This window comes from Pyxicephalus adspersus, chromosome 5 (genome assembly GCF_032062135.1).
Source record: "Pyxicephalus adspersus chromosome 5, UCB_Pads_2.0, whole genome shotgun sequence".
Taxonomy (NCBI): Eukaryota; Metazoa; Chordata; class Amphibia; order Anura; family Pyxicephalidae; genus Pyxicephalus; species Pyxicephalus adspersus.
The window spans coordinates 142017640-142033702 of record NC_092862.1 but is presented as its reverse complement, the minus strand read 5'-3'; the positions used below and the strand labels follow the sequence as shown (position 1 = coordinate 142033702).

The 16063-nt window shown below is 40.8% G+C and overlaps 1 protein-coding gene across 2 annotated transcripts in view; it reads left to right on the top strand.

Moving 5' to 3' along the window:
• The window catches only part of CRPPA (CDP-L-ribitol pyrophosphorylase A), a 109407-nt gene extending 101100 nt beyond the window's left edge, over positions 1–8307 (top strand). Inside the window, exon 10 of one of the 2 annotated variants that reach the window (XM_072412957.1) lies at positions 6762–8307. In XM_072412957.1, coding sequence (XP_072269058.1) covers positions 6762–6875 — 114 coding nt within the window. In that variant the 3' untranslated portion in view covers positions 6876–8307. Of the gene's footprint in view, positions 1–1663; positions 2263–6761 lie in introns of those variants that run through there. The other variant, XM_072412959.1, reaches the window with a different exon arrangement.
• The last annotated feature ends 7756 nt before the right edge of the window (positions 8308–16063 follow it).

Genomic DNA, 16063 nt, shown 5'->3' with positions numbered 1-16063 from the left:
CATCCATTATTTCATTAGAGAAATAAACATTCCAGGTATAAAACCCATAGACAAAGTTGATCCAGAGGAAGGCAAAAAAAAACCCTGGTACAATTTGCTCCAAAAGGGGAAAACATTCATTCCTGATTCTATTAAACAATCAGATGTTCCCTGGATCAGCATTCTCTGTTATCTTTAACACTTTTACCCCCAGTTATATTTTGTGCTTCTAGAAATCATCCAGCTTTTTCTTTTAGCAATCTCTAGAACTTGCTGAAATTACTTCCTGAGGGAGCCGATTCCACATTTTCACAGACCTTACAGTGAAGAATCCCTTCCTTATCCGGGGCTTAAACTTCTATTCCTCCAGACGCAGAGTCCCTAAGTTAGAATCTCAATTTATGGCAAACACGGCTAATAAGAATGGAAACAGAGTACAAAAATGTAGTTGGTTATTCAAACCAAACCACCAGGATCTAAACTGAGCATATTCATGTTAAGGGGAGATGGAGATGGGTTCCAAGAACTCCTTTTTTGTCAGGGCTAATTATATATATAATGTGACCATATTAAAATAAGATAATCTATCATTAGGTATATTAAGTATATCATTACATCAGTATGATATGTTTTTTTATAAATATGTTATCTTTTTTTAATTGGTTTCCATATTTGATTTTTTATATTCAGTTTAGCATTGTATATATTTGTTTCTTGATGATGGGGGAGTTCTTTGACCCACAAACGCATTGGCGTCCATTAATTTTAATGTAAAATTAAATCTGTGGACTACCAAGGAACCTTGGTTCTCCATTTCTGTGTTTCTGGGTCTTCCTAGCATCCTGTATTCTTTATGGTAGGAGCATCATGATCAAAGCCATAGGATGACAACAGAAAAAACACTTGCTATTCGAATATAGAAGGTGGAAACAGAGAGGAGCAAGAAAAACTATACAATACAATAAAGAAAAAGCCAAACACTACCAGCCATGTAAAATAAAACAACAAAATAGAACCAGGAGAATGCAGTATACAGATTTAGTAATGTACAAGTAAATTCTGAATTCCATATTCACCATAAAATGCACCTTCTGCAAGTGTGGGGAGCAAGTTTGCAATATGCAGGCAGCTTAAAGCAGAACTGAACCCTTTTATTAACAAATTGTGACCTGGCTGGTTCTTTATCGCAGATTGGACAGGTGATGGAATACCATTACCTGCCTAATCACAAATTTTAAATTGCATTCACCTAGCTTAATTCTGACGCAGGTGCTGCCATTTTTACCCAATCATCTTCCCGGAATCGGGTCTTTGTCCATCTTGGTTGATTGGACCAGGTTAACGTAATGTGCTTGCGCATGGGAGTTCATTCAGTCCCAGTAATTCCCGGAGATGTCTGGATACCAATCAGATTTCCACAGTTCACCATTTTTTTGTAAGCATGTTTTATTGCAGAAGGGACATCGCTTGTGAAATTAGATGGTGAACAGTGATATAATAACTATGATATTGTGCTCTTCCGGGGCGGATCCTCTTCTCGTCCTGTGTCACTGTCTATGCGTGTCAATTGCAACCCCTATTTAATGTACAGCGCTGTGTAATATGTTGGAGCTATAAAAATACTGTTTAATAATAATAATAATAATAAAATTAATGTATTTCTTTATATCATCCTGAAACCCAGATGTATGCTTTAAATCCTGCTAACCCAGAGGTCGCCTCCATCATCTCACCCTGTGTGTCATTCTTACTTCATGCAATCTAACACCTGAATGGAAGTTGTCCATGCGGCATGTTCACACCGTTTTATCTTTTCCGAGATATGAAGACGTCTGACATATTATGATGACTGCCAGTGGCGCAGAACTGCTTCACAGAGTAAAGGAGTCAATTCATAGCGAGCAGTTAAACGGGCACAGATTGTCATGGGTTAACAGAAAACACATGTCATCAAAACGTCTTCTGATGCTAAACCGCATACAGACCTAATGCCGACCATGCATAACGAGAAATATTCCTACAGTACAATCGACAGTGAACTGCAACAATAAAAATGTGGGATAATAATATCCTGATGTAATTAATTGCCTTTCAGCAGGAGGAAGCATTTACTCAGTTCCACCTCCAGCAATGATCACTGTTCATTGCAACTCTCTGGAAGCCAACAACCTTAGCAGATTATGGAAGACCTGATCTGTTGGAGACAATAGGGCTGATTTATTAAAGCTCTCCTGAAGAAGAGGCTATCATGGGAGAACCTGGGTGATCCAGCAAATTTGGAATGCATTTCCTAACAAGCATTTGATATTAGTTGGCAAATGTTTACAATCCTGGACCAGACCCATTCCAGGTTTGCTGGATCATCCAGGGTCTCACATGACAGCCTATCTTCTCCAGTCATGGAGAGCTTTAATAAATCAGACCAATATGTGTACACACAGCCATGAATATTTACTGGAGGGAACATATTGTCCATTGAGGGTTCTAGCTTGTTCTAGATGTGGCCTTAACTAGGCGTAAGCTGGATGATATTTGCACAACTACAGCAGGAACATTGCAACAGCTTCTATGAACATTTGCTTGGGATAAGGAATTTGAATAGGCTACCTAATGCACATCCATTGACAAAGTGTGTTGATATGTCCATTCAGAATATTTGCTACTACATTATACCAAACCATGGTGTAGTGCTCCTTCTATCTATTCATGTAGCAAGCCGAAATAGTAATAATGGAAAATACTGTACATCATTTATTTAAAAATATTGATGGTAGTGATCATGAATAACTTCTGGGTAAGTGGTGATTATGGCTTTTTATCAATATTAATATATATAGATAGTAATTACAGTATATAGCTCCAACATATTACACAGCGCTGTACATTAAATAGGGGTTACAAATGATAGACAGATACGGAAAGTGACACAGAAAGAGAGGACCCTGCCCTGAAGAGCTTACAATCTAGGAAGAGGGGGAAGTATCACACAATAGGAGGGGGATATGGAATGGTGGGTGAGAGTTTAGGGGACAGAAGAAGACAGGTAGGTGAGGTTGAAGTTTTGGGTTTTGAGGGCTCTTTTAAATGAGCAGAAAGTAGGAGAAAGCCGAATAGGACGAGGAAGACCATTCCAGAGAGTCTGGGCTGCTCTAGAAAAGTCTTGGAGCCGTGCGTGTGATGAGGTTATGAGTGAGGAAGTCGTTAGTAGGTCATTGGAGTACTGTATAATTAACCACCCTTTCTTCTTTCCGCTGATCTATTTGCTGCTGATTGCTTAGCAGAAATTCAATATTTCTGGGTATGAAAACAAATGCACTATTCCCTGCACAAAATGCCAGTCTCTTGTGTTTGAGGAGGCAACTACAAGAGCCCAGGGCTTGGTAGGTAGGCTGTGTGGTAAGTGGGTGGGCATGCATAGCCAAGTGCAGATACCTACTTAAAGTAAAAGTCTGTGTAGGTCTGGGAAGACTGCCCGTCTGACAATGTACTGTCGCCTAACTTGTTGTCAGAACTGATACTCACATCCAGGAATGAGGGCCACCAACTGCAGAAAATGATGGCTGGTGGCTCTCAAGAAGAGAACATTTATTACCAAATCCACAACCCGGGACATTGTGCCAAGAAAGGTTATTGTGGGGATTACAGGAAAGACTTTAGCCCATAGTTCATCTTTAAAAATGATGGGCATCCTTCAAATCTCATAGCCTACCTTGGTCCTGTAACCTACCATGCACAAGTACAAGGTAAGTAAACATATTAAAGTAGCCATGGGGTGTAGTTCCGGCCAGACCTTATGTCCTTCCAATGTTGGAAACATCTTGAAAATGTAACGACGCATTCACTTATTCCAGCAAATATTATTTCAGTGTTCGGAGGAAGGAAAAAAAAAGGAAAACAAATTGAATTAGCATGCCTCCTCGTCCGCGCCCCATAATTGGTTCAGACTGTGACACTGTGTATTTAGTGTGTCATAACGCAAACCTTCACGCCGATCCACTCGGCGTCCAAACGTTTGACACAAGTTGTACTTTCAAGGTCAGTTTATTTTAGTAAAGGTCCTTTCAGATGGTGAAAAGTTAGCCCACATAATCCGTACGCCTGGCGCGATTAGAAGGCCGCGTCCGTCGCTCTGCGGAATTGCTTGTGTCGGTTCGTGGGTGGTCGTGTAAGACGGGCTAATTGGTGACGGCTGAATGCTAGAATCACAATGGCATTCTGTTTCCTCGCCCTGTTCTGTTTAAGTGTAAACTCTTTTACACAGCCGCGTGAGTCAACGGGCAAACTATTTATTGTGCGGAGCTGTTTATAATCTTTTCTCTGGCAGATGCTCATACAAGTTTACATCACTGGATTCTATAAATTCAACTCAAGCAGTTACACAAGTACTGCGAGAAAACCACAATTTGTTTCCTTATGAACAGGACACAGTTTAGGAAAGGATTATAAATAATCCTATATTGTTCTGCTTTTTTTTGTTAAAGCCCGAATGATCTCTCAGTTTTAATTAGCTAAATAAATTCTAGGACATCAAAATAAAAGGTTTGCAAGAAACCTTTTTTCTTTTTTAAAAAGCCTGGGCTTGATTTTCATGTGAAAGCAGCAATCTCTCTGCAGAGGTCTGACACTCCCCACATTAAGTCAGAACTAGAGTTCCTCAGTCGACTTTTGTCTGATCAGATTTGCCTATTGCAGAGCTACAGGTTTGACTTTATTTGAGAATATGGATGTGGGACCTTTCTAGGTGTAAGGCTTTATTTACAGTATTGCACTGCATCAGCACATTTTATAATTATTCTAGTTAAACTGGATTTATATAGCGCCAACATATTAGGCAGAGCTGTGCATTAAATAGGGTTTGCAAATGACAGACAGATACAAACAGTGACACAAAATGAGGGGAGGACCCGCTCAAAAGAGCTTACAATCTAAGAGGCTGGGGAAGTATCACACAATAGGAGGGGGATATGGAATGGTGGGAAGTAGTGAGGGTTTAGGAGACAGAAGACGGGTAGGTGAGGTTTAAGCGTTGGGTTTTGAGGGCTATTTTAAAGAAGCAGAAAGTAGGAGCAAGCCGAATAGGACGAGGAGGACCATTCCAGAGAGCTGGGGCAGCTCTAAAAAGTCTTGGAGCCGTGCGTGTGAGGAGGTTATGAGTGAGGGAAACATTAGTATGTTATTGGAGTGAACAGAGCAGCTAGGGGGTATTTTTCTATTGGGTTAAAAAGGTAGGTGGGGGTAAGAACTGTGGAGGGATTTGAAGGCAAAGCACAGGAGCCTGAATTTGATTCTAAGATGAAATGGAAGCCAAATAAGAGAACTACAAGGAGATGCAGCAGAAGAGAAGTGGTGGGAAGGAGTCTAAACACATCTTCATTGATACGGGCTGGCCAATCATGAAATATTGACATGCTTAAGTGCTCAACCCAGGAATTTTTTTGAGCCGGGTTGAAAGGAATTGTAGGCGGGTGGCAGCCCCTGTTTTGTGACCCAACTCTTCAACAGCCACATAAAAAACAGCGGGGTGGTTACTGAAAAGGGCTGGGTGGTGCGCCCAGCTAAAAGGGGCTGGGGAGAACACTGTGCTACATTGCAGGAATGCATCAAAACACCCAGTGCATTGCTGCTCAATGTGTAGGAGCACTGGGGGGTCAGTAGTGGTGAATGACACTGCGGAGCACTAGCACCATGTGTTTTGGTAACGTACATTTTGGCCACAACACAATGGTGTGGATGAGTTTGCTGCTTTAGCTTTCATGCACCTGATGCACTGTATATACACAGTATTTTCCCCAGATTTCATTTCAAGCTGGGTGGGAAGGAGGTGTAGGTAGGTGGCTGCCCCTGTATTGTGACCAAACTTTCAGTAACCACCTAACAACAGCTGGGTGGTTACTGAAAAGTGCCGGGTGGTGCACCCAGCTAAAGGGGGCTAGAGAAAACACTGATATAGCTGTGGGCTTTATCATAAGTTCTATAGTATAGGTTTTTTTTTTCAATTTAATGCTAACATATAATGACATTCAATAAAGTTATCCAAAAATGAATTATCATATTCTTATAAGAAACGAAATAACAATAAACCTTGTCGTTCCTTAAACACCACTATGATTGCAAATTTCGATCCTGATACTTCCTAATAGTGAATTGTGTATCTAAAAAATAGTTCCTGAAATCGAAGGACTTGCTGAGTGTAAACAGACCCCCAGAATGTTTCGGCCACCCCATCCCTGTGAGACCTCGCTTCAAGGACAAAATAATATTTGACTTTTTGTGAGAGTCGTTGCCCTTAGAAGGTCTGGTCCCAATGGAGCTAGGAGGGTCAACGGTTATAAAATCACATAAAGTTATTGAGTCAAATAGAGTTCAGGACATCCAAACAATATTTCTTGTGTCTTGGAGCTCCGGATAGTTGGGAAAAACTTTTGGCTAGGTTCTGGATAGGGTGGGGGAAGTGAGAAACCTGGTCAGGCTCTTATTGCCGTTTGCCCGTGTTGCTGAGTTTACCATCATCAGATTTTGGGTAAACCTTTCTAACTTAAACTGAGCATAATGGGGCTGGGTACATGAGAATGCAAAGCAGCTTGAAGCAGCCTTGTAGAATCTCATGTGCCGCTAACATGCAGGACAATCGCCCATGTAAATAAAAAAGACACATAAAAGCTCAACCAAAAGATAAAAATAAGTAAATTTGCCCTACAGCCTTCCCTATAGTCGTCTTCTGGGCTGAAATTCTTTACTCTGATTTCACTGCACAAACACATTACCTCTTGTTTGTCTTCCAGGATGAAGTTCAGCTTCAAGAAAATGTGCGGGAAGCATCCTCAATCATCATGGCGCTAATCAAAGACCGCAATCCTGTGCTCACTGGGCAGATATTGGTTGCAGGAAAAAAATGATAAGGAAAATGTTCTGCCTAAAACACTGCCCCTGTGCCCATGCAGGCCCAACCCACTGATACATCTCCAGAGATTCCCGCCACTGATTCCCAGATCAAAATGTAAGACTACAAATAGGGAGCCAAACCAAAACATAAAAAGTAATAACTTTAATAGCTTGTTTTACGATCACTTATGTCAGCCAACGTATTTCAGGGCCAATATTTCCTTCACCAGGGCTAATATTCCTTTTTTAGCTTTTTTGTAGCTATGGCCCCCAAATGCCTATATGATCTTAGTATAAGCTATTAAAGTTAGTTAGGATGCATCACCTTTTGGTTTGGTTTTTCTTTTGTGGTTTACCATTTAGATATGTATTGTTAACCACCAAGGAGGCCTTGTTTTACAAGAGCAACCTTAATTTTGTAAGCCCGATGAATTGGAAAAATTGAAGTCCCAGCAACTCATGGACATGTCCTATTGATTTACTGTAAAACCTGGAGCTGTGACTTCAACCCCGTAATTATGTGACACTACAACATTGGAGGAGGCCATGTGTTTTCTCATACCCAGAACTTACCAATGGGCAAAGTGAATGTGTCTAAAATGCAATACTTTGGTCAACACTTTTTTTATGTTTTCACTTTTGGATTGTGTAATAATGAGTTAATATCAACAGTTATTGTTGTTTCTGTAGCTATTGGGAAGTCACAGAGACAGCAATTGAGCAGAACCTCTCCCACAGGGCACTACCAGTTTGAAGAATGGAGGGGTTAGGATGGGAACCTTTGTTAGGTTTATATTGGAGACTGCTTAATCTTTGAGAAAATCCCAAAGACTTCCCATTCTTTTACTCTTTTACCTCTTTGCTGTCTCCTGCATAATCCAGTAGAGTCCAGAGCCGCTCCTCTTGTGGGTTGCTTGTAGGCCAGTGTCTTTCTACTCAATTTCTAAAAGCCCAGGTGATCATTGACACCCCGGGACATGTCACCACATCGGCCTGCACTCACAATACAATATTCATAGAGTGAGGCTGATGTCATAAGGTCAGTGCGGTTCTCCTCTGCGTTGAAGATTGCGATGGCTGCAAGCAAGGAGAAGAAGACTGCAGGAGATGCATTTCATGGGGTCATTTCATGGACTGGTAAACCTAATGCAGTTTTTGTGGTACTTAGATGGAAGATGAACTTAGAAATAAATGTACACTGGGTAATTATTAAAGCAAAGCTTGCACTAAAAACCTAAAACCTGTTTTATACACCCCATCCCCTGCTTTATAAGGCACTGCATTAAATCTGTAAAACATTTTTTTTTCTGTACCCATTGAATTGGAAGAATGTAAAATGTTTACTAAATATACATATAAACATTTTGCAATTTCGGACACATGTCTGCTATATAAAGCTGAAATGCAGCAAATCTCAATAAAGTTGTATTTATATTTCTGATGCTATTTGTGCTATGAAACCCCATTTATATATTTTGCAGAACAGTAGAGAAATGTCAGTACAGAATCCACCATGTGTTGGAAAAGGGCAGCCCGTCCCCATCTCTTATCCACAGCAAAAATACTTCATTTTAAAATAAATACAAGTGCCTATTTTGACTGATTGTCACATGAAAGTGATGCTACAGGAGGTGGTCAGAGACTGCAGACATTGTACAAGAGATGTCAGAGACTGCAGGCATAGTACAGGAGACGGTCAGAAACTGCAGACATTGTACAGGAGATGGTCAGAGACTGCAGACATTGTACAAGGGATGTCAGAGACTGCAGGCATAGTACAGGAGACGGTCAGAGACTGCAGACATTGTACGGGAGATGGTCAGAGACTGCAGACATTGTAAAGGAGACGGTCAGAGACTGCAGACATTGTACAGGAGACATCAGAGACTGCAGACATAGTACAGGAGATGGTCAGAGACTGCAGATATATTACAGGAGACGTCAGAGACTGCAGATATAGTACAGGAGACGGTCAGAGACTGCAGATATATTACAGGAGACGGTCAGAGACTGCAGATATAGCACAGGAAATGGTTAGAGCAGAGATATAACAGGATACTACAGGAGGATGGTTAGTGGCTGTGTATTTAGACTAGAGATGTGGTTGAAGACATCCTACAGAAGAAGGTTTGAGGCTGCAATACTGAAGAAAGCAGTATGTATTCTAAATATGTTTCACTGTTTATTTTAAATCTGCTGTGAATGAGCAGGATTTATATCATCCATTGGAACAGCAGGTATCCTTTCTTGGCCTATGTTTCTTTATTTGTTACATTGGACTTCTAGAAATCTCTAACCAACCCTCTTTGTGAATCCACTTTTACATATTTATGCTCACTACAGCCTACTAAATTTGCTTTTGTTGCATTTATATTTCCTCTCAGCAGGATTCAATTCAAGATCAGAGACAAGAAATGCAAAGGAGGAAAAGGGACAGAAGATGTAGTTAATCTGCACAAGCCAGTGTATTGAATATGTTATCTCCATCGGTTTTTGATTTCTTGGTTCTAGGAGTTCAGGTATTTGGAGGTATTTGGATTCAGGTGGTTTGGAGTTACATTTCTGGCAGTGGACCTATGGTACCACAGAGAACATTTTAGCTTATTGGAAAATATGGAGTTAGGTGAGGGGATCCAATATATCCCAGGTCACATAGGACCAAGGCTACGTACACATGTGCAATATTTGTCATTAGAAAACGAACAATAAATGACCGATCAATGAATATTCACGATCATTTTGAACGATCTTATTGTGCACAATTCTCTACATGCTCAAATGATACGATCGTTCAAATATAATCCACCAATAATGTACACGATCGTTTGAACGATGCAGGAAGTGACACGTAGAGGAGAAAGTGTATTGCAGAACAATCCACGATCATTTAACGACCGAACACACAATAGATAGCGAATGATTGTCCCAATCAGATCCGCCGGGACAGCTGTTAGTTTCCAGCGACCTTCCTCGTTTATCGGCGTCGTTGGCCAGTTGTTCTGGATTTTTTTTTGTTAACGATTATCGGACGATTGAACGTTAATCGTTCGTTAGCCCAAGTGGTTGTAGCCCAAGCCTTGACCACTTCTTATGTTCTATACCATCCACAGACTGAGAGGATCCCAGCTCCAGGAGCCCTCAGACTACACAGAGAGGATGCATGTGTTGCACGCTGCTCCTGTGTTGGGAATCAGAGCTCCATACACTCCATACACACTAATCAGCCAAAACATTAAAACTGGTAATATTGTTTAGGTCCACCATAGCAATTCTGACCCATTGAGCCAAGAACTCTACAAGACCTCCGAAAGTGTCCAGTGGTATCAGGCACTATGATGTCCTTACGTCAGACTGCCTCCGCCAGCCACAGTGCATGCCGCTTCCATGACTTCCCTAGGTAAAAGATGGTTATGAACCTGGCCATCCACACATTGTAGAAGAAAATATGATTCATCAGGCCATCTTCTTCCATTGCTCCATGTCCAATTGTGATGCCCATGTGACTATTGTAGATGCTTTAATACAGGGGTCCACACTGGTAATCTAAATGGTATGCAGCCCCATACACCGCAAGATACAATGCTCTGTTCTTATGGCCATCATTAAGTTTTTCAGTAGTTTGTGCAATGAAATCTGTTCTATAGTATCAGGCCAAATGGGCCAGTCTCCTCTACCCCACTTAAAATGAATCAGCTTTGGGCACCCATGACCATGGCGCCGGTTTACTGGTTGTCCTATGGACCACTTTTAGTAGGTTACTAACCTTTGCATACTGGGGACGCCCTACTAGATCTGCCATATTGTCTTTGATCTATCATCACCATTTGCCCCTTGTCAGAGTCAATCATGTCCTTACACTTGCCCAATGTTCCTTCTTCCAACACTTGCTGCTTAATATATCTCACCCCTGTCTGACAGGTGTCACTGGAACGGGATCAACATTATCACCTGTCAGTGGCTTTAATGTTTTGGCCGATGTATATTTTATATTCTAGCATGGAAAATCCGCAGAACATTTCCAATGCCACAACTGCACCCAGGGCCCTTGGTGTGTGTCCGCGCTGCCTGCTGGTGGCCCATCTGGGATTGTCTCATTAGAATGATCTGTTTTCTTTAAAAGTCAAAAAAAGAAGAATCAAATGTCCTTCTCTTTCCCTTGATTGCCATGTGTTTTGCAGACGGCTCCCCCTGTCCTCTCCTCCATCATTTTATGATTATGTTGCTTAACACATGTCTGCGCACTGGATGAGACGTGGGTGCAGCAAACATGGGATAGAGATTTATGTCTATTACTGGCGGTGGAGGAAGGGAAAATAAAAGGAAGAAGGGTCTATAAATGATTTAGGAGTGTCATTTTCTCTTTTTCTTGTTGCACCAGATCAAAGGAATCCTATGTAATTTGTGGTTTAATGTTCACTTGATGTAACTTTGGCTGGCCAAGTTTGGCAGCAAAACGTTTTTTCCTACAATTGTTCAATTTTCTTTTAAAGGTGCTTATTTTTTGATGCAGCAGGAATGTCCTGCACCTTTAAACTATGTGAGCCCCTGACATCATTTAAATTAATGCAATGTCTGCAGAGAGCTGCATGTAGTGCCGAAAGAATGGAGCTACAGCGCCACCTAGTGGTTACTTTGCAGGTGTCCAATTTTTTTTTTTTGTGCTCAATTGTTAGAAAGTTTTCAGAGTAGATTAGTGTTTCTCAAGCGTTTTACCATGGGGAAACCCTTGAAATAACTCTCAGGTTTTGGGGACCCTCTTCTATAATTAATATATACATAGCTCACATTATATTAGTGTGGTGGTCAGTGAAAAGAATTCCTTTTACATTGCTGACCAGTGGGAAGATTGTCACCCTTACAGATAGCCAAAAAGATCATTGGAGTCACTTATGCTGTTCTGAGGTCCAAACTGCTCAAGTAACCCCTAGAAACCTCTGGAGGAACCCTGGTTGTGAACTAAAAACACTTTAGTGGATTATCATGGGGGAGAATGTTGCTAGAGGCCTTTCATTGATGCAGCTAAAAATGTCAAGAGCCACGACAAGCAAAGGATAGCCTGTATTAGCTACAAATAAAGCAAAAAATCCAATCAGAATTGAAACACTATTTGCAAAATTCAAGAATTTAAAGCAGAGCTTCAGGCAAAAACACCAGAATTAAAATAATTGTCCACTAAAATTAAAAAATAGCAAAAGCTTTTTCAGCAATATTCATTCTCAATCCAAAGATGTCTCCTTGCAGTACTTCATTCTGTCACTAGATGTCCTTGGACTCCTGTTTTTGTGCAGTGAATGGAGAATATTCTTATTTCTCCGCCATTCTCCTATTCTAATCTTATGTTAGAAACCCTACCAAGGATCCAGCCAACTGGATGTGTGAAGTCTTCCAGGACTTCCAAAAAGATTTGTTTGCTTTGTCTATATCCAAAATGACCTGGTTTCTGCAGGGAAAACTAAGCAACTGGGATTTTCTACTATCCTACAGCCTTCCCTTCAGTCTTGCATAGTTGCACCGCCATGATCTGCCTGCTTTGCTAATAATATGATCAGTAATTGGAAAACATAAATTGATCCCATGGGCCACTCCTAACTCATTTTACTTTGTGTTGTAATGACAATACTCATTCCATAGTCAATAGGACTCTATATGGACCATTCAACAGCCAAAAGTGGATGAATACCAGGGAGCGACATGGGCCCTTGTGCCACAATACAGACCATAAGAAATCAGGCTGTGCTATAATGTGACCATGGACAAAAATAGGATTATTCGTTTGTTTTTTTAATTATTTTGAATTTAATTATATTTGGTGCATATATAAATACCAAGGGCAAAACTTGCAAGATGGCGACCATCATTGAATTATACTTTGTCATCATCAAGATCAACGTCCCTCCACTTAAATTCCTTTAATGCATAATTTTTGCCCTGGGGCAGTCTGGTCTGACCAATGACATGGCATTCTGGGGGTCTTCTTTTTGTTTTCATTTTGGCTGAAGTCTTTACTACTGCTGAGAACATAGCTGACATTATATATATATATATATAGACATTATATGGAATCAGCACCATACTGTGAGCCCAGGCTGGCATTGTGATGCTGGGGGTATGTCCAAGGACAGCCTAGTCCCACACAGAATGGATTGAATGATGCTCGCTGTAGTTTACCCCAATACAAGCCTAGTGGCAGGAAGTTTTTTATTTTTCAGGGCTGTGGTATGATGCCCATACATGAACAGAGGTAATCCTAGGAGAGGGATTCATATCATTGTGTGCAGGTTCCAGTGATGGAAGTCCAGCTCTTCCTATCACATCTAAACTTCCAATTGCAGATTTACATAGTTACATAGTAAGTTAGGTTAAAAAAAGATCCATGAAGTTCAGCCACTAAGGAAATAAACATATCCCAGATATAACCCTAAAGACATAGCTGATCCAGAGGGAGGCAAAAAAAAAAACGGGTACAATTTGCTTAAAAAGCCTTAATACCCCAGTTATATTCTGTGCTTCTAGAAATCATCCAGCTTTTTCTTATAACAATCTACCGTATTTTTCGGACTATAAGACGCACTTTTTCTTCCCCAAAACTGGGGGGGAAAAGTGGGTGCGTCTTATACACCGAATACATATTAAATATACCGGTAATTAAAAAAAATCATACTCACCCGATCCCGCGATACCGCGATGCTGTGGGCTTCTTCTTCTCCTCGCTCTCCTCCTGGCTGCAGCGCGTGTCCCCTCCTCCTCTGAGCGAGGAGAAGCCGACATGCATACCCCCGCGATCCCATAAGCAGGCTGATCCAGCCTGCTTACCGGATCGCGAGGGCACGTGTGCCGGCTTCGCCTCGCTCAGAGGAGGAGGGGACACGCGCTGCAGCCAGGAGGAGAGCGAGGAGAAGAAGAAGCCCACAGCATCGCGGTATCGCGGTATCGGGTGAGTATGATTTTTTGGCACAGGGTGATCAGAAGGGGATACATTGTGTCAATGTATCCCCTTCTAATCACTCTGTGTCAATGTATCCCCTTCTGATCACTCTGTGTCAGAGTGATTAGAAGGGGATACATTGACACAGAGTGATTTTTTAGTATTTTGTTCAGAATCTTTTTTTTCTAGGTTTTTCTCCTTTAAAATTGGGTGCGTCTTATAGGCCGGAGCGTCTTATAGTCCGAAAAATACGGTATATTAGTTGCTGAAACTACTTGCTGAGGGAGCCCATTCCACATTTTCACAGCCCTTACAGTGAAGAATCCCTTCCTTATCTAGAGCTTAAACTTCTTTGCCTCCGGACACAAAGAGCGCCCCCTTCAGGGGGCCAGGTCTTCTCCAACATCAATTGACCCGACCCCACAAATGGTCCCATATTCCCACAGGCATCCTCCGAAACCTTGTAGAGAACTTTGCAAACATAAGGAGGTCACTTTTCTGTTTAAATCTTATATAAAGATTATTATTTTCTGTTCATAATGAACAAAAAATGAAGTAGAACACAAATCAGGATGGGGATAGAAGTTACATTGGTATGCTTTCCTATTAATCTCCTAATACAATAAAAATCCTCATCAATTAAAGGAAAGAAAACAGATTTTGAAGAGCAGGGCTAAGCTTGACTTTTATAAAAAGTCATGATATGCATATGATCAAAAGAATATCAGAAGCTATTTTTGTAATTGAGAATAATGTGCAAGTATACTAATAATAATTAAAATAGCCTTAGTGCTTATTTTTGAATTATTTCCCATGGCAATTCCTCTAAAAATTCGCTGGTGGTGAATTCTATATCTCTCTAAGGTCTCCTATTAAAACAATGACTCGTTCTGCCATCTAGTGGACAATCATGAAAAGTGAACAACTGTCCCAATAGTAAATAGGAAAGAAATGAATTTTATGGTAATGATTTATAAATGGAACCCTTAGAGTTTTTAGTTGCTTTCTGTGGCTCTGATGGAAAATGAATCTTTTGCATTTGCCCTAATAGTCAAAGAAACCTTCATTACATTATTTATTTTTTAAGTTTAAAAAGACACGTGCCCATTAAAGTGGAACTATTAATAAAAAATAAAAGAATAATAACACTTACCTTTATAGGTGGAAAGCTGTTGATCCTTCGATGATTCTAGTCCAGATAGTCCCGCACCATCCCAGATTCCTTCTTCGTTCCATCCCATACTGGACACCGGGTGCTGCCATCTTCTTCTCCCTGGTTCTTCCTACGTCACCTGAACTCATACTGCACAGGTGAAAGATTGAGTGAAAAGTGCTGATCTCACTGCATGCATTAGGAGGAAAGCCAAGATCGGGCATGGGCAGAAGCAGACCGTAGGCTCCTGTTATACGTGATGTATGTATGTATGTATCCCAGGAGGCTGCATTCTTTACCATAGAAGAAGAGGGCTCTCCCCTACAATTTAAAAAAAAATAAAAAACTTTTTTTTATTACATAAATGGGTTAGGTTCCTTTTATATAGTAAATGTGGTGATAGGTCCCCTTTAGGTTCAATAGAAAGTCAAAAAGTTAAAAACCGGAATCCTCAGTATCCTAAACCCACAACTAATCCAAAAGCTGTCACCTGATCAGGAGGTGAAAAGAAAATATTCTAATGAAGACAATTGTTTCAATGACAGGAAAATTCCACTTACAAGAGTTTGCCTTTTACTTTCAGTTGTGTCTCCAGGAAAGGAAATGAAGGATATCTACAGCTGGATAAAGGTAGTCCCCGGGTTACATACGAGATAGGAACTGTATGACAGCTACATTATTTTAATAAATGCAATTAGTACAGATGTTTGTCTCAACATATTATTAAGGCAGTGTGGTGTCAGTTACTGTATAAAATCCTCACTGAGAGTTAATCACAAACAAAGCAAAAAAAAAAAACTTTCTGGAGCCTAGACTTTTAATAACTTCTGGAGCAAGCTGTGCTTTGATATCTAAAAATCAATAGCTTCAGAGTTTGTCTTGGTCATTAAAGAGTTACAAGAGCTTGCAGAACAGCAAACGATTTCTTCTGCAATTATGCAAACTGCCCCCTCCCCCCATGGAGCACAGAGCGAGCAGGGAAGCCCCGTTCATGAAACGTCTGTATGTCGGATGTCCTTAACTCGGGGACTACCTGTACTGACACATCCAAAAAAAATCTGATGATCTGGTTACAATTAAAGGGAGTGTGGGGGTGTGGTTGTAATTTAAGGAACACATGGTCA